A 22,684-nucleotide genomic window follows, 5' to 3' on the forward strand; every position below is an offset into this window, starting at 1 on the left:
TGCTAGCCCCTCTGAGCAGGCACAGAGGGCTCAACAGGCCGATGCACACTGAGACAGTTGACAGGAAGCTTTTTACAGTTGTAATCCATTTCAGGGGTTCTGTCACAAAGAACTCAGCCCTAATCGGGGCTGGCGAGGTGAAGTGCGTGGAGCAGCTCACTGCACCTATCGTCCCTCTGCTTCTCTCAATAACACATTGGAAATGGGCTTTGGTTACTGATTCATATTTCTAATCTTCATTTCCTGAACATACAATGTTCTTATGTTAAATGAATGGTCTTTAATTAATGCACTTGCACAATGCAGGGGCTTGCATGGGGATCGATGATAGGAAACAACAGGGGATGGTTCCCTCCAAAATGGTTTGTCAGCATTGAGAAAGAAAAGGCAACGTCTATGAAAGGGACACTAATAATGCCCACGCGTCTCTCACCATGTTGTCTGAGGGGACATTCCTTTCCTTGTTGACAGTCAAGTGTAATAAGTACATGTCTTCACTCAGTCATTATAGACTATAGAATTGTATTCTTTAATTAGCATGCACTGTTAGCCCTCCTTTCCTTTATGTGCCATTTTTTGTCTTTTACACATCAGCAAAAATGTTTTCCTTCCATTTTTTATTTTTCTTGAATTCTTTTCTTGCTCTCTTTCTCTCTCTCTTTCTTTCTGGAGTCGAATGCATTCTTTATTGACAATATTGCTGCCAGCCAAAGCCAACTTTTTGTCATCTCTGGGTGTTAGGCAACTTCTTCCAAGTTTTCCTCCAAAAAAATAAAAAAAAAGCGGAAAAAAAAAGGCGAAGCGGCAGTGCGCATGCGTCCCGCGAGGGCTGCTGTGTGCCCAGGGCTATAGCAGTCCAAACGGCAACGCCGAGCCTTAAAAAGTCACGCGAAGAAAATATGAGCAAGTTCAGGAGCTGCGAAACCCTACAACATATTAAACTCGGTCAGTGGAACACGCAAGTCGAAGCGGGATTACCTTTGGGTACTTCAAGCAATGAAAGGATTTCCTCTCCGAAAAAAAATAAAAATTTCAGCACCTTCACAGAAAGTGTCACTGCGACGGGGACTCCTTTTGGGGGGAAAGTCCTTCAAACAAGCAATTTTAGCCCTCGCCCGCCCCGCCGGCACAATGACCCCTGCGGGGGCTCGAGGGAGCTGAGCCCTTCGGGGCGGCCCCAGCAGGCACCTCCCGCCAAGCGCCGCTGACCTCCGACGGGAAGCGTGTGTGAAGGGCTCGGCGGGCACCGGCGGGGGGACCCGGCGACACAACGACAAAAGGACAGGGCTGGACAAGGCAGGAACTCAGCTCACACTGGGCTCCGCTTTCGCACGCCGCGCTTCGGCCCATATGGAAAGATTACCTCGTTTGAAGACCCTGCTCTGAAAACCAGGATCTCGGAAATGAAGCCAACGAGGTGCCTGGGTTTGGTTTGGTTATTTTAATGCAAATGCCAACCTAAAACGATTAACATTAGAAGAGGTTAAAGACCAACAAAAACCACTAGTTAGGACTTGATTGTATACCACGTATAAACCGGTTTGAGAATTTCTTTTTCCAACTACTATAGAAACCAACAGAAAGACAAGGTCGTCTACACAGTGTTTTAGGAATGGCTCGGTATCGCCAGTACAAACACATATTTTTAAAATTGCACATTTGTAAAAATAACCAAAGAAATGATAGGTTTATAAATATTTATTGTAAAAAAATTCAAATATTAAAAATAAATAGTATGTTCAAACACACAACAGCACGTTCCTTCATTACCAAACGGGATGAAGGAAAATATGGAATATAAGAAGTCTGAAAAGAGATACAACATATCAACATTGCAAATGTTTTTGCAAGCTACATTTTCAGAGACGTTTCTTCTCTGTACAGTTCACATGTGGTAGATTTTCCCATAAATATGACAAGATCCGGGATTAATAATAACAATAATAATAACAACAATAACAATAATAATAATAATACCCATTCCACTGCAGTTTGACTCGGTCTTTACTCAGGAAAAGTCCCATTAAATTAATGGGGTTGCTTAGAATGGCAGGATTCAGATCATTCTGTAGCAACTAAAATAGAAGATGAGTTACAAGGTCAAGGAATTCGTTTTACAAACAGAGCATTTAATGATCTCCAATGAGAAACTCCTAAATAAGCCCTTAGAAGGGAATGGTTTCAGTCCACACAGTGATGTTTATAAAATGAAGATACAAAAGAGATGTAGTTAGACTATCTTTACACTTACGGACAATAAAACATGGGAGCATATGGAAGCCATCGCTTTGAATGCGTTAACAACTTCGATACATTGCAGTATATACACGCTTAATAGGTATTCGGACTGTTAAAACGATCAAAGCCTTTACTCTTATGTGTGTTCTGTTGCTTTCATTCTACTGGAAAGAAAACGTTTGTTGGTCACATTCTGGTGGCAATGAAGCTCAACAGTTCTTCCTCCCCAAGAGCTGCATTCTGTGCAGCATATGTGTAGGAATAATTTATTAGACAGAAAAGTTCAGAGGATAAAATGCAAAAATGGACATCATTTCAGCTTTTGAGCAGTAAGGTCATACAGACATCTATGGACATCTGTACACAGACAGTTTCACGCAGACACAGACACATATATCCAGATGTATGTCTATACACAGCATTCGATAGTTTAGTATTTTCTGCACCCTCTGGGCCCCTAAAGTTATCTTTAAAAGTTTGATTTTATCTCTTTAGAAACGGTTTAAAGCTAACGGGCAGGGTGAGTTTGACAGAGAGGAGAACAAATCGCTGACAAAGAACCTTTTACGTTTCATCAGCGTTGTTAGGACGACGAGCAGGAATGTCTCAGATAATAACTCCCACTTCAAAGATTTCTCAGCTCAATAGAAATTGGACCATCCTTTTTATTCAACCACAAGGGCTGGCACTAAAGACGACTCAACTGTTTGAAATTTTTTTCATCGTGTTTATTTTTCCCCTATTCACTGGGGTACTTGGATAAAATAAACAACAAGACAATTACTGGAACATGGACTTCTAACTTTCCCGGGCCCATGGTCCAGCGCCCATGGCCCCGGCCGGCTGGGTGTCAAGTTTCGTGCCCCACGGAGGCTGCCCGGGCCTCCGGGGGTGCCAGGGCGGCTGCCGAGGCCCGAGGTCTTCGGGGGGTCGGGGGCGGCCCGGAGGGGCTCCGCTTCCTGTCCTACCTCCCTTCGGAAGGACCGGGGCCGAGGGGTGCAGCGCCGGGGGCTCCGGGGCCGGGTTTTTTGGCCGGGGGCTGGCAGCGAGTGAGGTCGGAGGCCGCAGCCTCCCTTCGGCCTGGGCCGGAGGCTGCAGAGCCCGCCTCGGGGTGAGGGCGAAGCCGAGCGGGCCGCATCCCCGCCGAAGGGCCGGGGGTGGAGGAAGGATGTCCGTAGCGAGGGGCAGATTGAGTGTATTAAGCTAGCATGAAACCAAAGGTCAGTGCAAATGTATCTTAATAGACTGTCTCAAATGGAGTGTGCCTCCTTTGAAGGCCGCTTGCTATTGCTCTCCTCATTACCATAGCGATCCTAACGTGGCATGCTGATGCACCATAAAACTCACACTTTCAACCCCAAAATCAGGCCCTTTGAACAACCCGAGCTTGATTAGACCTTTCTCCTTTTCTTTTCCCCCTTAAAAACCATTTCCTTGCCTTTAGAAACTCGCCCTCAAATCCCAAATGCATTCTCTGATCCCGGCAGAAAGCAGAAACAAAAGTGAGCTGAGGCGACGGTTCAAGCAGGCCTTTTCTTCCTGACATTCTTATCCATTTTTATTATGATCTGGAACAAGTGCCCTGTTCGCGTGGGTTTTGTTTACCGGAAATTAAATGAAAATGATTTAGTTCACGTCAAACAAAAAATATATACTTGTATACACAAGAAAAAGGGCCTCTTAGACGTAAATATTATGTCCTTAATGAAAAGACTGGACGGGCTCCAGACTTTGCCTTTCACTATTTAAGTATGACTTGCCTATTGCCATAGAAATCCTAACTTACCATGAAGATTCACCGTTGTGAAGAAATACTTCTTTGTGCGAGCTTTCTTTGATGTCTAAGGCATAAGATTCAGGCTTTCAGCTGCGTCTGTCTAGATTACCTTGAGAGCAACGGGGTAGACATCTGTAACAAGCAAATGAAAAATTAAAGGTGATTAGCCCGCACATCCAAACACTTGTGCAAAAAGTGAAATAAAGAAATAAACAGATCTCAGGACAAGACGGAAACATCCTCCCTGCCCGCAGCTGCCTCTCCTACCTTTTCATTTCAACAGCACAAGTTTCAGGGGCTGCAGGGCCGGAGGGCAGCACTCGCCCCCCAGTTTGGGCTCCTCTCGCATTTTTCTCGACTGGGTGAGTCGCTGCGTGCCCCTCCCGGCACGGACACACCGATGCTACCACTCGAGAGAAATGAACGGGGCGTAAAACCCCAAAAAGTTGAGCACTTCGTGCGCATGAGGCAGGGGACCCCGAGTTAGTGCCTCGGGAGGAAAATTAAGCTGCAGCAGGGGGGATGAGCTCTCTGCGGGGGTGTTTGTGCCACTGACCGGCTGTTTATTTTCCTCCAGCTTTTACATTTCTGGATGCGAATATACACATCTGTATATCCGTGTGCACGAGCGCTTGCACACACGGCAGCCCATCACCTGGGCTCAGAGGTGGTGCACAAGGGGAGAGGAGAAGCGGCTCCAGCGGCCTTCTGCCTGCACGGAGCGAGCCGTGGAAACCTCCTCCAGCAGCCCCGGCTATTTATTTGCTTACCTGCTATTCTTAAACGTCATTAAATTAATTAAAACGGCACCATTCGGCAGTTTATAGCTACCCCACCGGAGGGTTTTGTGATTTTTTTTTTCCCTTTCTTTCTCTCTCTCGTCCAGAGGAGCCACCCCGGCACGTTTGTGTAGGGTCCTGGGGCACGACGAGCCTGTCAAAGCCGCGGTGCTGCTCGCTACGAGGATCTATCCCTGGCTTTATTTTCGCAAGGCCGTGGAGCAGCGGCCCCAGGCCCCCGCTCTGCCGGGGGTCGCCCGGCCCTAGCCTCCCCCCCCCCCCCGCCGTGACGTCACCGGGCCGGCTTGCGGGGGCATTGCTACCCCCGGGCTGCCTCGATTAGCCACTGCCGGCGGGGAAATTATATATATATGTGTGTGTGTGTATATATGTATATATAGTTCTATGCTGCAAGAGGGAGAAGTGGGGGGATGCTTTACAGAAACGTCCATCGAGCGAGTTAATTAATCAAAAAATTTAATGGATCCATTTTGTACAACTCGGTAACAAATAATAGCTTATTTATATATATTTCTTTTAAAAAAAACACACTCACACAGAAAATAGTGGGCAAACAGAACACTCCAGCACGAGATACTGTTGACAGGAGGAAGTCTGTACAGCTACAAATGTGTGTGAAACTGCTTTGTTTTTTGGAGTAGGAGGGGGAAGGGGAAGGGGAAGGGGAAGGGGAAGGGGAAGGGGAAGGGGAAGGGGAAGGGGAAGGGGAAGGGGAAGGGGAAGGGGAAGGGGAAGGGGAAGGGGAAGGGGAAGGGGAAGGGGAAGGGGAAGGGGAAGGGGAAGGGGAAGGGGAAGGGGAAGGGGAAGGGGAAGGGGAAGGGGAAGGGGAAGGGGAAGGGGAAGGGGAAGGGGAAGGGGAAGGGGAAGGGGAAGGGGAAGGGGAAGGGGAAGGGGAAGGGGAAGGGGAAGGGGAAGGGAAGGGAAGGGAAGGGAAGGGAAGGGAAGGGAAGGGAAGGGAAGGGAAGGGAAGGGAAGGGAAGGGAAGGGAAGGGAAGGGAAGGGAAGGGAAGGGAAGGGAAGGGAAGGGAAGGGAAGGGAAGGGAAGGGAAGGGAAGGGAAGGGAAGGGAAGGGAAGGGAAGGGAAGGGAAGGGAAGGGAAGGGAAGGGAAGGGAAGGGAAGGGAAGGGAAGGGAAGGGAAGGGAAGGGAAGGGAAGGGAAGGGAAGGGACTCTGGGGACTTGTAAACAGACTGGAGCGAGGTGGTCAGAGGCGGGGCTTGTGGGGCGGAGGGGGGAAGGAGGCAGCAGCCCTCTGGGGCACGGAAGCAGGGGCTCAGGTCTCTGCCTCCCCAGGGACGAACTCCCGCCGCGGCTCCTCTCCTCCTCTCCCGCTCGATCTCCCCGTGCCCCGCAGCCGCGCTCCCTGTCCCCAGCCCGCCGTGGGCCGCCCTCCGCCGCCTTCCGGCCCTAGCAGCAGGGTCGGGGCTGCCCGTCGGGGCGCGGCGGCGGGGGGGCAGCGAAGGGCCCGGGAGGGCCGGGAGGGCCACGGGGCCCCGCGCCCTGACACACGTACCATTCACTCAGGTTGGCGGCGGGCAGCGCGGGCGCGGAGGGCTCGGCGTGGGAACACGAGGCGGGGGGTTCCCGGCCGGAGTCCGAGGAGGGGGACACCAAGGAGGGCGTGGAGGACTCGTAGCCGGAGCTCGGAGGAGGGGATTTGCAGTGCACTTTCATGTGTTTTCTCAGGGAGCTGGGGTGGGTGTAGGACTTGTCACAGCCTCTCACTTTGCAGTTGTAGGGTTTGTCGCTGGTGTGGACGTGCGAGTGCTTCTTCCTGTCACTGCTGTTGGCGAAGCGTCTGTCGCAGCCCTCGAATTCGCATTTGAACGGCTTCTCCCCTGCAGGAGGCAACGGGCGAGCACAGCCGTTAGTAAGGGGGCTGCGGGGCACCCCTGACCCTGCCTTCCCTCTCTCTGGCCCTAGGCACGTCTCCCCCCCGGGGCTGCTCCCCCCCGGCCCATCCCCGCCGAGCTGCCCCGGCCGCCGTCCCCAGCCCTCCCGGCTGCGCCGCTGGCTCCGCCGTGGGAGCACCCTGCCCGGCCAGCTCCAAGACACTCCTTCTCCTGCTCTCCGTGTCGCCGTGGGGTTTTGTGAAAAAGACAAAGCCCCGAGATAAGGAAAATTTAGAGGCCAAGTGCTCTGTCCAGGTAAACAATGAGCGCCGTCCCTGCGGGCTCTAGTGTCACGCAGAAGGAGCGGTCAGTGACTTATCCCTGGGAATGTTTCTACGTTAAACACATTTCTCACACTCCCGGAGGTGTACGTGGAAATACTATTTCCATACATACACCACCTCGCTAGATCGCATCTCCTTCACTCTTCTCTCACGCTAATTACAATCCCGGGGAAGACCTGCATCCCCCTGGTCTTCCCCGCTGCCCGACTTGCTGATGCCGTGCGTTAAAGCCCCAAATGTTGCTAAAAGACAGCGATGGTAGTGGGCAAAACGGTAGGGATTCGGCTGGAGGATGACTAGGCCAGTGCACGGTTCTGTCGGGGGGGTAGGATGCTCTTTTCATTTGAACCTGTTCAGTCATGGAAGGAATTGCAATCGGGATTAATTTGTCGGGTAATATGATAAGTGACGTTAAGCATAATAGAAATATAATCGTGTTGCCAGAGCCGTGTGCGAGTTTAACCTCGGATGGCATGGACAGGGCATGGTACACGATATAGAGGAGGCTTTCAAGGAAACGTGCCACAGACAGCTTCAGGATGCAGTGATGAGTACGTTATTGTCCCTGATAACAGCAAACTGCAAAAGCTTGCTTGCCAAGGAGCACGCAGATCCTGCAGCATCCGAGTATGAAAATAAACTTCTCATTCATCCAAAGCCCAAAAGTATCGGGGAGCAGAGGACACCACAAAATATACAGCCGAACCTTAAAGGTGAAGAGCAAACAAAGCCACTGTGCTCACCATCATGGCGTATATGGTGGAAAGGTCTTTGAACATGTATAAAAGCTTCGAGGTTTTGTGTTCTAATTTGTTGCCCCCCACCCCCGATCGTCACGATTAAATTTTGGAGGGACGCAGCCCACCTCTCGCTCGGCTCTGAACACGGGCACATAAAGGAAGGCATTCCAAATATTTCACATGAATGCACTTTATGCAAGATGTGTGGGAAAAAGCTCATGGCTTCGCGTTTAAAGTATGTCCTTTCCATTGTAATAATCAATGCCGATCTCTCACACCGTGCAACGCTAACATTTGCACAGAGGATTGGTAAACACCTGTCATTAGAGAGAAGGGGGGGGAGAGGTTAAAAATAAGGTCTCTTAGAAAATGATGCGAGTTGTAACCAAATACTGTCCCTATACACTGGTGTATATGCATAGGCACAAGCACGCATATAATCTAATTACAGCTCCACGTAAGGAAACAATTTGACCTTCAGCATCTAAGTTGAGACAACAAATCAAGGATATTAGTGTAGTACAAGCAAGCAGTAAGTTAGGAGACCCCAGGGAAAGCCATCCTCATAAGCACTCCGGCTGTGCAAAGTGAGTTGCATTCAGGTAAAAGCGGGCTGCGGCGCGTTCTCCTTTCTCCTGAGTTGAAAAATGTGAAACTTGGCTTAACCCCGTGAGAGAGCCTCCGAAAAGCCCCTCCGTGCGCTCGGATAGCGACGGGGAAGAGGGGAACGTTTTCGCAGCCGCCTGCTCTGCATTCTCGGAACGCCTCGCTAAAGAGGAGCCAGCCGAGCCGTTTGCAAGTACGCGAGAGAGGCTTTTTCAAGTTTCGCGAGAGAGGCTTTTTCTTATGTGGAAATCCCTACCCGCGAGGGAGAGGCCACGTTAAAGCCCGGGCACCGAGGTGCGGCGATGCAGCCACGCAGAAAGTTCCCCGGGCGATGGAAGGAGCGCAGGAGCCCAACCCCGCCATTTTAACCCCACACTTGTAGCTGGTGCCAAAGCGGTCGGTGCAATTCGGCTGCGAAACCGGGGCATAATTCCCCGGCTCCGGGAGTGTATTAAGGTATTTACCAACTTCTCCGGGAGGTGGGAGGCCGGCTGTGGCGGCCCCGGGGCTGCGGGCGAGGCGCGGGGGGCGGCCTGGAGGGGGAGGGCTGCGGCCCCCGCCTCGCCCCATTGTTCCCGGCCCCGCCGGAAAGGCGCAAGGGGGGGGGCGGTCGCGCCCCCCGGCCCGCTGCCGGCTTCGGGGACAGCCCCGAGCGGGGAGAGAGAGCTCGGCCGTCGTCTGCAAGTCTTTAGCCTGCTCCCCGGCCTGGGAGAAATCCGAAGTCATGAATATTTGAGGAGGCAATAATTTTCCTGTTGAATCTAGGACTGTCTTCATGAATAATTTGTAGCGAGTTCTATTAGGGTTTCAGAAACATTTCGCTTTTGACAACTTCTGGGTGTTTAATAGAAACGGTGGAACCATAAAGGCCCTGCAGGAGTTTTCACAATACAGCAATTAATCACCGGGAAAGTTAAAGTGAAAAGTACAGACGCACGGAATTATGTTTAATAAACGCAAGGCTCCGATCTCGGGTTTGCCCTGAACCTGCCTCTCCGATGTAGGTCACTTTCCCCAAGAATTTCACCATTTTCTGCTTCAGAGACTTCAAACAGTGAGGCCGTTAAAGAGCAGTAAAAGTTTGTTTACTTAAGAAAAACACTGTCATTAAGGGATGAGCTCTCCCGGTTAACGGCTGTACCTGTTCTGATCCGCCTAGGAGATGGCTCGGATACAAATTATGTGACCCGGGGATACTCCTTTCTTCTCGAAAAAGGAGCCGAGAAGCCAGCAGAGGAACCCAACTTCGCTGTTGCCCCCCCCCCCTCCGCACAGATCAGCTACTCACAGAGCGATGGAAAAATAATTAGGTGACGAGTGATGCTTGCTGTAAAATCTCCGTGCTATGCTTAGACGATAGCGATACGAAATTAGTATATATGTCATGCATATTATACCACGTCGTGTTATAGCATAAAAATGCAACTCCTCGAAGGTCAAACCGCACCGAGCATGGGGGAAGGGGAGTTTTATGAACTGGAGGGCGAAAAAAATCGTTTGGCTGTAAGCAGATCTTACAATAGGATTATGTAGTTCCCCTCGCAGTGCATAAGGCTGTACAGGAGGGGGTGGGAGGTGGAAAACCCTACACTGGAACAGATTACATTTTCCAAAAGGGACTTATTTATCTTCTTCCTCAGATTAAAAAAAAAAAAAAAAAAAAAAAAAAAAAGCCAGCGCTACAGACTACAAACACCGTCTGCTAAACAACTAATTAATACAACTTCACAAGCTGCATCTGGAAGTGTGACAACTTTCTACGTGTAATTTCATTATTTCATTAATTATAAATGCTTTCCTGCCCGTAAGAGTTCAAACATAGTTTTGCGAGATCGTCCAGTGATTTATTTTATTTTCTCTTAGCTAGACTACCAGACATTTCTCACACACGTCCCAATTTCACTTCACATATCTGCAAATGACATTTCAAAACGTACAGGCCGAAACAATACCGGGTTTTCTTCTCCTCTTTTTCCCTCCCGAGAATCAGAACTTGCAACTCTCCGTATCTGCGAACGCACGGAGTCCCCGGCTGGCGATGCTCATTAAAAATGTCAGTGTTATTCAGATCAAACATTTGAAACCTCCTCTGACCAAAACAAAACTGTTGAACGAAAAGGTCGCAGCTGTGTTATTCTCACAATGTTAGAGCAGCAACATCTCAGCGACATCAGTCAAAACTGACTAGACAAGTTGTAACTCCTATTGTTCACATTTAATTTGTGAGCTTACACAATGATTTCATTTTTTTTCCCCAACTACTTTAAACTGAAAAAAAAAAATCCTCGCCTGCGTGAAGAAACAGAAATTGTAGCTATATCACTTGTTATTTTCACAGATCTACCCGCATACACGGTACAGCACTCTCCGCACAAGCAGCAAAAATATGGACAAGAATTCAATAATTCTGAGATTTGTTCTCGCTCACCTCCCCCCCACCCCACTTTTTTTTTTTTCCATTTCTCCCCCCTCCTTCCAAACGGTAAAGAAGCAAACAAATCTGAGAATTTATTTTCCACAAGTACTTGGCATGCATTCAATAACAACGCAAAGGATACATTAAAACAAAATAAAGCAAAACCGTATGCTGAATAACACACAGAGACAGTAAAGAGAGCTTTACATACTGACCTGTATGAGTTCTTTTGTGTATTTTGAGATTCTCTGATCTGGCAAACACTTTGCCACAGCCTGGGAAAGGGCAGGGGAAAGGTTTTTCACCTGTGTGGACTCTGATGTGATTTACAAGTTTGTATTTGGCCTTGAAAGGCTTCCCTTCTCTTGGACACTCTTCCCAGAAACATATGTGATTGGACTGCTCGGGTCCTCCAACGTGCTCCACGGTGACATGAGTCACCAGCTCGTGCATCGTGCTGAAAGTTTTAGAGCATAATTTTTTGGGAGTATGGTCCAACTCAATCCACTTACAGATGAGTTCTTGTTTGATGGGCTGCCTCATATAACGAAAGAAGGCCCCCGGGCCGTGGTGTGGAGCCAGGTTCACGTTCAGATTCATGCCACCGTAGCTATGAAGCGAAGAAGCAGCAAAAGGATCTGTCCTGGAGCCTGGTACTTGAGTGAAACGTTCAGACCTGGTGTACATTTCTCCAGGTAACCCCAGTCTTATCTGTCCGTTTAGATGGCCACCTGGAGCTGCATGGGGAGGCTGCTCATGGAGTCCTGTGAACAGAGAGGGATTCCCAGCTTCTGAGTGGTGGTGCTGGTGGTGACCATGGTGTCCGGGATAGCTACCTGTTGTTGAGACAAACAGTCCGTGGTGAGAACTTGCAGCGGGGTGCTGCTCGGTCAGCCCTGGCATGAGTGGGGCCGGCAGATCTCTGCATATGAAAAAGTCCCTACCTGCTGCCAGACGCTGGGCTGTGTGAGAGATGGGGTAGGGTACTGCTGGTGACTGCGCCGGGCCAAACGCTCCTGTTTGACTAGAGACCACCTGGGCTTGGCCTGCCGGATGATGAGGATGATGATGATGGTGGTGGTGGTGGTGGAGCTGGTGGTGGGGCTGAGGGGCAGGGCCGAGCTTAAAGGCCGCGGGGCGATGCTGTGGAGGAGGCTGAGGAGGAGGATGGTGGCAGTGCCCCATGTGTTCTGGCCCGAGGCGGGACTCGGCGGCGTGCTCCCCCGGCGGCGTGGGCGCCGTGGCGTGGGGGTGCCCGGCGAAGGCCGGGAAGGCCGGCATGCTCGGAGGGGGGCGGTGGTGGTGCTGAGGGTGAGGAGCCCCCGCCAAGTCTACTAAGCTCAGCGCCGTGCTCCGCCGGGAGAATGCAGTAGGGTCCATCACTGGGATCCCCAAAGCATCCATGCTCATTAGCTTCTAACGCTAAAAAGTCACCTGATGGCGGGGAGGAGAGAGAGAAAGGGGGAAAAATATATATAAAAAAAAAAAAAACTCTTTTTTTCTCCCCCCCTCAAAAAAAAAAAAAAAAAAAAAAAGTTTCCCCGTCCTGCTGCCCCCGCCGGCGGGGCGCACGGGCGGTGGTTTTGCCAGCGGGTGGGCTGCGCTGGGGGGGCGGCGGGGGCTCGGCTTTTGGCGGTGGCGGGACGGGGAGGTCCCCCCGCGGAGCCCGGCCTCCTCCCGGGGCCGGGCAGCCCCACGCGGTGCGGGACGGAACGAGACGGAGAGGAACGGGACGGGACAGGACAGGGCGCGGGCGGCCGCACACCGCCTCCGGGCCGCCGCGCCAGCCCCGGCGGGCAAACAATCGCCGCGCCCTCCCATTGGCTGCCGCTTGTGTGACGTCACCGATGACAGTCCCGCCGCCGACCGAAAGAGTTAGCACCCGGCCCGGGCTGGGGGGGCTGAGCGGCGGGAGGCGGACTGCGCATGCGTCTCCGCCGGCCTCCCCCCCCCACACACCCGCCCCCCGCACCGCACCGCCCTGCCCCGCCCCGCCCCGCTCCGCACCGCCCCGCCCCTGGCGGCGGCACGGCACGGCACGGGGCCGCAGCCCTGCTCGGGGCCGGGGTCGAAACCGGGGGCTACCTCCGTTCCCCGCCATCGGACATGGGCCCGGTTCCCCCGGGGCTGCCGCCGTCGGGGGAACAAAGCCGCGGGGGGAGGCCGGGAGGGAGCGCCCCGGCTGCTCCCCATTCGTATCCCGGCCTCCGCCTTTGTTGGCCCGGGGCGCCCTGCCCGTCGGGTCTCTCCCCGGGCGGGGGTCGAGGGCAGGCGGCGAGGGGCAGGCGCGGGGTTGCACAAAGGGCTCGGGGAGCTCCCGCCGCCGGCTGCTGGCAGGTTGTAGGGTTATTAGCGGGCTGGCTGCCGGGGCGATGCGAGAAGCCGGCATGCCCAGGATGAATCGGAGGGTGTAACCCAGAAGAGGGAGTCTCTCTCCCTTCCCGGCTCGCTCTCTAGCACTTGCAGGGGACTTCCACGTAATATCCCCATCCTTGGCTCGAGGAAAAACCATCGCGATACGTTCGTGAACACCTCGCTGCTCATGCTCCTCACCTGGAAGAGCGAGCGCGGTCTGTGGGATTTGCGTTGTTAATGATGAAAGTGCGGGTAGGGGCTTCAGGCGGCTTCACGGGGAGGCCTTGTAGGTTTAGAAAAGCTTAGGGCTGCTTCCTCCCAGAAGGAAGTTCCTACTTAAGTTTTTAAGAAGGGGGTTGTGAACATTTAAAAAAAAAAAAAAAAAAAAAGCAATGAAACTTGGGAAAAGGCGGAAGAAAGAAGGCTTCCACTTCGAGAAAGAAAAACACAACTGTAAATATCTGCCCACAGCATTACCCCAGAGCTTGGGTTCTGACATAGAGTTGACTCCACCAATAAACGCTGGGTGGCACAAAACAGAGCAGCAGATAGTTCTCTAACCGTCGGACAAACTCCCAGCATTTGGGTCCACCACCTTACTGGTACCTTCCCAAAGGATGCTCCCTCTCACACACACCAGATGAAGCTCCCCGCCCAGAAGTCTGGGTTTCCAGAAAAGTTTAACAGTATCGGCGATCGATCGGCTTTATGACAAGTAGCAAAGCTAGAAAACGCCCGGCATTCTCAGCCCACCTACTCTCATAACAGAAGCTACGAGCAAACGATAGGAACTCATAAGATTAAAGCCTAGGACATACATAATTGCACAGGGGACGTTTTATCACAGTTCCCTATACCGTGGCTGGCTGCAGTTAGATATTTTGTCTCTGGTTGGCTTTCACCCTATTTCTCCTGTAACACAAAGCTAATATTTAGGTAGCTAGCTGTAGATACATCCTCATGTACATCTTTCTGAGTGGAGATGTTGAAAAGTGGTAAATGATGCAATTAGCTCTCTATCCTTACATAACATGTTTACGCAGGCATTTTACACCACACACCATCCTCACAATAACTTAACTTTCAAGTCTACTTGCTCTACAGAATGGATTTGACAGTCCTATTCATGACCATCTCAACAGGAGTGCACGGAAGAGACAAACGTTAGTAAATATGAATCTGTTACTTACAAGTGTACTGAGAGTATGAGTTCCTAATAAAGCTGCTTTCCTCCTACCTACTTAAAACCCTTCATCTCTACATACTTGTTATCCACCGATTCTGACACTTCCCAGTCAAGGGAGGAAACATCTGGAACAGTTTATAAATTTTATATATATATATGTATGTTATAACCGCTTTTATCCTGTGCTCCCTGAAAATATTGCAATGCTTTCTTGCCAGACACTAATGGCTCTCGGCTCGTCCCTCATTCCGTCCCTCATCCTCCCACTCCCGTTTGTGGACAGGGAGCGAGCCCCCGGTCCGGGGGGTCTCTCCCCGGCAGGTGAAGGTGCTGGGTGCCCTCCTCGGCGGGGGCTCCACGCGTGGGGAGCGGCGCGGGGCGGGCGGGGGCCGCCACTTGGTGGCGGGGAGGCGGGGAAACGGCGAGAGGAGGGGAGCGGGGCCGAAGCCAGCCGGGCTGCAGGCGGCTTAGCTCGCAGGACATTGGGAGAAGTTGCCTGACTGTTTACGCGGCCCTTTGGCAGCTCCAGCTCGTCCGGCTGCCACTCGAGGAGTGACCGAGGTCTCCCGCTTGTTGGCAGCGACCTGAGCCGTATTGGACCAGATAAACCAGGCTCTTGGCACATTCTCAAATGTGTCAACATCAACCTGTTCAGGGCCAAGATTTTCCTTTTTAAAGTTTCTTTTCCAACCCACCTGCTTATGGCAAGGGCATCCCCTTCGGGACTCCCCTGGGACTCCTGAGCTGGGCAAGCTGAGCTTTTCCAGGCAGAAAGCAAGAACGCTCAAATAGCAAAGCAAAACCATCCTGAGCTAAAGCTGCTACTCAGACACCAGGGCAGGTCAGGTGCTAGTGTACACTCAGAGGAACCGTGGTGCTCTCTTTGCTGCCTAATCCAGGGGGAATCAACGTGTGTAGATGGGCAGCTCGGTGCCCAGTACAATTTTGCTAGTAGCTGTGACCCCGATCGCAGCCCCCGGCCCCAAATCCCGCCTGTGCTGGGGGGTCTGCTTTAGAAAGGTGACAAGTGGCAGGGATGAGCACCCGGATTTCCTCCTGTAAGATGAGTCCCAGGCACCTTTCCTACTTTCTGCCCCTTCCCTGCGGGACCCAGGGCTCCGACTGGCCCCAGCCCTGTAGCTCCTGCCCACGCCTCGGATCCATCCTGCCCGCACCCCTACCCTACAACCTGCGCCTGCCGTGGCCTAGGGGACAGAAAAGCAGCCGTACAGCCCCGGGGTTGGGCGCAACCCCAGCTACGCCGAGCTGCTTTACTGACCCACAGCGATTTGCCTTGTGTTTGGTAGACATCTACCCAAGCAGCAAGGCGCTTACCAATATTTCTACCTTGGCTGGAGACAGGGCTTGCTGGAAGGTGGTACAAAAGTCCCAGGAAAGTGGGAGCTGCTTGTGTTTGTGCTCCTTGAATTGGGGCCAAAACCCGCTCACCCTCGGGAGGTGCTCAGCGCAAGGGCCGGATCCTGCCCCAGGAAGCGTGGCCGAGAGCAAAAGCTGACCTCCAGCTCCCTGGCTGTGCCCTCCCAGCCCTGCCTCAGCGATCATTTCCCCTCCCCGATGAGCTGCCGGCAACTTTCCAGCCGGTGCCCCGGGCTGGGAGGGGATACCCTGAGACCTCCATACGGAAGCTTCCAGGGGGGTTCATTAGGTTTCAACTCCCGGACGAGAAGAAGGGAATAATATGAAAATCCTAATAGTTACTACTCAAAGAAAGCACAAAAAAAAAAAAAAAAAGAGGAAGAGAAAGAGAGGACCGAGCAGTCATCCTGCGCGGTTCCGTAAACATCGAAGTCGCCTTTGAGCGGGAGGCAGCGGCTAGCACAGGGGCCGGGCGTAGGAGCGGAGCCCGAGCCTCTGGCAGCCCCGGCAGAAGGCACTGCTGCCCAGGAGGAGGTGGGTCGGGGAGCCTCTCAGCAAGCTCAGCATCTCCTCGGAGAGAAGGGCACCGACTGGCTTGGGATCATCCTCCTCCTTTGTTTCTGTTTCCTCACTCCATCTCCGCCTACGGGGACTTATTTCAGGGTTCCCGACTAAGGGGAATTCAGCCACCAGACGAGCTAGGGCTGGTGCCTAGGTTTGTCTCTCACTTTTTGTAACCTAGAGCTACCCTACGACAGGCAAATCATATGCTTATTTAAAATAGAATATTTCATTCAGTACCTCAAGATTAAGGTATTCCTGTCAGATAAGCTGTCAGTCACTAACTACTTAGAAACCACATTGGAGAAGCCTGGTATCCCTGGTAAAGATGATACATATCATGTAAACCCCATCAACAAGATCAAAGTCTTCTTCTTTAATAGGATCCAATACATGTCAAACCTCATTCCAATCAAATCGTCCGTAAATGAATTCAAGATGAATATGTCATAGAATAATGTGACAGTGCAATCACATGGGGTCAGGGGTTGTTGTTTCAATGAGAGAGTCGTCAAATATTAATTCTAGAACCTCCAAATGAGTAGGCATTGAGCAGGATTAGGCAGCTGCTGGTGGGGCGTTGTGTCGCTGATTTGTGTTTATGCAAGTACTAAACTGAAAAAAATATTATCTCCTTTGAACTGAAAAAAGGACATATTTTAACTTACTTGACTTTTCCAGGAAGTTTCTGTAATGTCGTTTTCTTTTCCTCATTACAAGGGGAGTCTTGTGCCTCATTTCCTGACTTTGTTCCTGTTTGGGAAGAGGGGTGGAAAGTTAAGAGCAAAAACATTTCTGTGTGTGATATAAAAAGAGGACGGTGCTATATGGCTCGGGCATCGTTGGTTCGAAAAAGAAAAAGAAAAAGAAAAAGAAAAGAAAAGAAAAGAAAAGAAAAGAAAAGAAAAGAAAAGAAAAGAAAAGAAAAGAAAAGAAAAGAAAAGAAAAGAAAAGAAAAGAAAAGAAAAGAAAAGAAAAGAAAAGAAAAGAAAAGAAAAGAAAAGAAAAGAAAAGAAAAGAAAAGAAAAGAAAAGAAAAGAAAAGAAAAGAAAAGAAAAGAAAAGAAAAGAAAAGAAAAGAAAAGAAAAGAAAAAGAATCCAACTGTTAAGCAGCGAGGGTGGGGGAGAGACAGGCTTGCTCCGAGAGGAAACTGAAGGCTGTCTCCTCAGCAAACCAGCACATGTTTTACGGAGTCATGAAGCTTCCATGGCTGATTAAGGGAAAAAAAAAAATATGAAAGGACATATTTTCAATTTCTCCTTTGATCTGACATTCACCTTCTGGCAGGCTGTTGTGAGGCGGGTTTTTATCAACTCGACTATATTGTTTACAGATCCTTCCTTCCCGAAATTAAATTTCGGACTCTCTGCGAGCCTCCAGCACAAGTTGTTGTCTCAGCAAGGATTAGTATAGTACCACCCTAGCACTTCTCCCTGCCTATAATTTTCAGCTTGCTCTTTGCACTCTGCAAGGCAGAGCACTGACACTGCTACAGGCAAAACTTGGCGCATCTCTCTTTGAGCGGCAGCAATACCCTCGAATGCAGATCGGGGGGTTGATACAATGTCTGAGTCCGAATTTTTGCAGATACCATTGAAATTCTCAGGTATTTTGCACCACAGAAAAGCAGACGAGAATCTGATACATTATTTTTTTTTTTCCTAAGGACATTATTACTACTATTGCGGTTGCTACTATTATTATTGTGACTCCAGTGCTGGGAAATAAAAATCTATACTAACACAAATAATTGATGAGATTAATTATGAAACTTCATCAGAGTATCACAGGCATACTCCATCACAAATAATTTGATGCCCTCAATATTTTCACCGCTGTGATGAAAATTACTGCCGAAATAAAAAGAACTATAGGAAGCCCTTAGGAATTATTTTTACTAGTCGACTTCCATTCATGCTCACAAGTTTATGAAGCCAGAGCAGCAAACAGTGTCCTGCTAGCGAGAGTTTTGCAGGACTTGTGCTTTATTGGTTAGGATGGAAGGCTGAAGGAGATAGGAGTGCTCAGCTCCTAAGCGTTCGCCAAAAACTTGTTGAAACTAGACAAAAAAAAAAAAAAAAAAAAAAAACAAAAACAAACAAAAAAGAAGACCTGCATTTAATATTTCAAATGGCTACCAGATGACAAAAAAAGAAGGCAAAATAGTTGTGAATTTGAGAGTAAATATTGGCTAGAACTCTGCCTCGACCTTGCAGCCTCTGATCTGCGGAGTGCCTCTGGTGTAGCAGGGGCGCAGAGGGTGCCCAGCGCCCGGGCAGGATGGCCCCGTCCTGCTCCGCAGGCTCCCAGCCGGGCCGAGCCCGGGGACTCTGGTGCGGGGCGCGGGACCCCCGCAGGGCCCAAGCTGGTACCGGGGGGCTCGGGGCTCCCGTGGAGCAGCCTTTGGTCGGGTGCAGGCGAGACCCGGCCCCCCTTCCCCAGACTAGCGGCCAGAGGTGCGCGGCCCCCCGGCTGCGCGGGGCCGGGAGCGCGCAGCCCCCGGGGCAGCCCCGGTACCCGGCTCGGCGGCGCTGCCTCGGGGTGCGCGACTTGGGCGGAGCGGGCGGCAGGCAGGTGGCGTGTGCCCGGCTGGGCAAGCAACCTGTGCTGCTCAGGGTGACGGGCAGGAGGGAGACCTCGGTGCACAAATTAAATTCCTCGGCACCGGGTGGAGAAAGCCCTGAGCCCACCCCAACGATCGGGCTCCCGGAGAGGAGGCAGCAGCACTGCTCGCCTCCGACCGCGCTGCCTGGTGCTGGGGGCCGTGCCTGACGGCCGTGCCTGACCGAGCCATGCCTGACCGAGCCCCCCGGTGCACGGGGCTGGCACGCAAAGCCGGGCTTGGGTCAGAGGTCACCCTGGGTGGCGATGTGGGGGCTTCTCCCCTACCCCAGGCAGCCCTTGGAGCCGGGGTCCCAGCCCCTCCGAGGGCGCTGAGGGAAGCTGGCAGCAGCGCCTAGCTCCTTGGCAGCTCCCCCGGCCCTGCCCGCGGAGGGTGGGAAGGTAGGGGGGGTTGGAGGGGGCCGACGGGGCTCAGTCCTTCCAGCAGCCGCCTATATAGAAGGGAGAGCGGGGCCGGAGTGCCGGCTGCCCCGGCGTGTCCCCGTGGCACCGGGCACAGCGGTGGGCGAGGCGCTGGGCGGGGTGCGCATCCCCCGGGACGCCTCCCCATGGGGCTCGCTATTGTCAGCGCCCCGAACCCCACCGGTCCCTCCTGCGCGGCCGCAGAACCCTGCTGGCCCCGCCGCCTGCCCTTCGCCACCGAGCCACCCGCCGTCGGGGCTGCCGAGACCCCGCTTGGGGCCGGGAGCACCCCCGTCCCGCTCCGCGGCTCTCCGCCGCCCGTCGTTGCGCAGTGTGCCGGGCCGGGCCGCCCCCTCGGGGCCGGGGGGGGAGCGGGAGGGAGGGCGTGCAGCCGCCGGAGGGTGCCGATGCCCCCTTCGACGGCTCCCGGGGGCTTCTCCTTCCGCCCGCCCCCGGGGGACGGCCCCACGTGGGCGAGAGGGCGCCGAGGCACTGCCCCTCGGCACCGCGGGGCTCCTGTCCTCCCCTCCCGGGGTGGCCGAACCTCCTCCTGCCCGTGTCCCGCCCCCCCCCACCCCCCCCCCCCCCGCGGGCAGGGAGCTGTCTCCCAGGGTGTCGGGGAAGGCGCTGCGGAAAGCCTTGTGCCCGGGCTGCCAAGGTTCCCTCTCCTCCCAGGCACTTACCCCTTCGACCTGTTGAAGGTTTCTCCTCATTTCTGAACAGGCAAATATTAAATCTGGGAGGGAGGCGGGGGGGGGAGAGGGAGAAGAAAGAAAGAAAGAAAGAAAGAAAGAAAGAAAGAAAGAAAGAAAGAAAGGAAGGAAGGAAGGAAGGAAGGAAGGAAGGAAGGAAGGAAGGAAGGAAGGAAGGAAGGAAGGAAGGAAGGAAGGAAGGAAGGAAGGAAGGAAGGAAGGAAGGAAGGAAGGAAGGAAGGAAGGAAGGAAGGAAGGAAGGAAGGAAGGAAGGAAGGAAGGAAGGAAGGAAGGAAGGAAGGAAGGAAGGAAGGAAGGAAGGAAGGAAGGAAGGAAGGAAGGAAGGAAGGAAGGAAGGAAGGAAGGAAGGAAGGAAGGAAGGAAGGAAGGAAGGAAGGAAGGAAGGAAGGAAGGAAGGAAGGAAGGAAGGAAGGAAGGAAAAAACAATACCCTCCCCCCCCACCGTAAGAACCCACCACCTCTTTGGCGCTTCCATCGAGGCGGTCATCCTTCATTTCTTCTTTTCTTGCTTTCTGGAAGCAGTTAGAGAATGTATGATGAAGCAGAAATGAGCCGTCAGGATGATATTTTAATGGCTTATATGTCACGTTGGTGCATGTGGCTTTGAACTGGAGCAGCTTTCGTTTCCTGCAGAGAGCGCGCCGCAAATCCCACTTGATAACTTCTACAACCCACAACATTTTTTTTTTTTTACATTCACTCTTACACTGTATATTTAGATACGCTTCCTAAAAGTACCCTCTCGCCTGCCTTCTCCTATATTTTGTACGGACCTGGAATGATCACTGGGTCCCTCGCTGCACTTGGAGGCAGCCTAGCACTGGACTACCTAACTTTCAGGATCTCCTAATGCCATCACCCTGAAGATTTCACATTTATGCTGCCTACTTTGTCCTTTGCCCAGCTTAATTTTAGAAACATATACAGAGAATAATGTAACGTCCGCCTAAAGACCACAGCCCCACTGAGGCGCGTACGTAGAGCAGGTATACCTGTTGCTATAAGCTACTGCAATTCCTCCGAGTGGATTTTGCAGAATAAATGCGAACGTGTAGATTCAGCCCATCATTATCCTGAAAAGCGGTAAAGCCTCCCATGATCCAAGGGAAATTACAGAATGCATCTGCTTTGAAAGCGAGCTGCATGCACTGAGCACAGGCAAACTGCATCTGCAGATAAAGTGCAGCGAAACATTCCTTCAAAGCATATCCAAGTTTATTTGTTGTTGTTTGTTTGTTTGTTTTCTAGGCAATGGCCATTTTAATGGCTCCTGAAATTATGCAATTCTCAAGCGAGAAGTGCTCGCGCAGTGTCGCTGCTTATCTGATCGCCCAGTACCTGGAAGCTGCAGATTGCTTCCCAGCGCCTTTCAGCTCACAGGATGAGTTTAAAGTTTCTTTGTTTGCCGTCCCGAATTTGAGGGGCTCAGATTTAGTTGCGAATAAACCAAGTGAAGGGCTGAACAAAGTCGAAATTGAAGGATTTCGACTCTTAGCGAGCTTTTTTGTGTTTTTGTTACTATAAAATAATTAGACCTAATGAATATGCAGGCTACCGAGTAAATAAATAATTCGCCGGTTTTATACAGGCGTGCAGATACATAAGTGTATGTATACATACGTATGCAAACACGTATATATTTTAAAGTTTTGTGAGACCTTTTTTGTCGGTGCCTAAACATCGTTTAAAACATGGTACAAATGTTGCTTAGCTTAATTGATTAAGCCACAAAGGTTTTCTGCTTATAAATACCATACTTCTACCTTTCAACAATCATTTTAATATATAGTCAATGGCTCTTTGTGGCGAGAACAAAAAAGAACTATCCGCAGCTTTTCAATAGACTTTGAGCTGGGAAAAGACAGGTTAATCGAGGGTTGCATCTAGAAAACAACCAAGTGTTGTATGTTTGCACTGAATCCAAATGTCTGCATTTTTCTAACTAAATCAAAGGGAGTGTTATTTCTTTTTCTGCTCACTCATCTGAAGGTAAGTAAATTTTCTCTGGCGATCAAAAGCCTGGTCAGCAACAAAGACACCGCCTGCTTTTTCCACCGTCCTGGTGTGGCAAGTTGAGGAATTTCAGTATCTGTGACAAGGGTGACTGATTTGTGAACTAGAAAAGGTTTGAATGTCAGAAAATTTACTTTGCTCCTATCAAGGATTTTAAATATATATATATATATTTTTTTTCAAAAATAAATAATAATAATAAAAAACTATCTGGGACTTTCATGCAACAGGAAGAGACACAATGTAGGTTTGGAAAATTTAGTTTTACCTGAATGAAAAAGTTCCCGTAAAAAGAGAGAGCGAGAGAAAGGCAGAACGAGGGAGAAAGGAGAAAGAAAATAACAAAAAAAAGAGGCGAATCAACAACAACAAAGTAGAAAGTTAAGAGTTCTCACCCACCTGCGTTTTGATGGGTGCAGAAAACAAGATTTATTTCAGAAAACTGATGGAAGGACAGAGTCAGCTACCCAGAGAAATCACGCCTGGCGTTTAAAAATCAAATCAAGTGCACCCAGCTCTTGGAGAGCTGCAGTTTTAAGCAAGAGGAAAACAACAACATCAAAAGGAGCGAGCCACGACAGGGCTCCCCTTTTCAAAGCCTACAAAGTTGCTCAGCGATCTTAGAAATCCTGCCCAGCCGCGACATCCCCTTCACCACCACTACCAGGGACAGAGGGACGGGGATGGAGAGGAACCGGGACA

General features: G+C 51.3%; 1 protein-coding gene and 1 long non-coding RNA gene across 4 annotated transcripts; one reads left to right on the forward strand and one right to left on the reverse strand.

Annotated features, from left to right (window-relative positions):
- Positions 1-1,691: 1,691 nt before the first annotated feature.
- On the reverse strand, positions 1,692-12,168 carry ZIC4 (Zic family member 4). Of its 3 annotated transcripts, XM_072042514.1 has the most exons (4): positions 11,697-12,168; positions 10,968-11,588; positions 6,328-6,652; positions 1,692-4,147 (listed from the first exon to the last, which is right to left on the reverse strand). In XM_072042514.1, coding segments are annotated over exons 1-4 (1,413 nt in total). In that variant the 5' UTR covers positions 12,163-12,168; the 3' UTR covers positions 1,692-4,146. The 3 variants fall into 3 exon arrangements, with proteins under 3 accessions (XP_071898615.1, XP_027324195.3, XP_071898614.1); XM_072042513.1 differs by lacking the exon at positions 1,692-4,147 and having other exon boundaries at positions 5,952-6,652; XM_027468394.3 differs by lacking the exon at positions 1,692-4,147 and having other exon boundaries at positions 5,946-6,652; positions 10,968-12,168.
- LOC140003198 (uncharacterized) lies at positions 6,598-10,008 on the forward strand. Its single transcript, XR_011811437.1, has 2 exons — positions 6,598-6,961; positions 9,496-10,008. It is a non-coding gene; the product is annotated as an uncharacterized lncRNA (long non-coding RNA).
- Positions 12,169-22,684: the final 10,516 nt, after the last annotated feature.

The sequence above is a fragment of the Anas platyrhynchos genome, chromosome 9, assembly GCF_047663525.1.
Source record: "Anas platyrhynchos isolate ZD024472 breed Pekin duck chromosome 9, IASCAAS_PekinDuck_T2T, whole genome shotgun sequence".
NCBI classification, from domain to species: domain Eukaryota; kingdom Metazoa; phylum Chordata; class Aves; order Anseriformes; family Anatidae; genus Anas; species Anas platyrhynchos.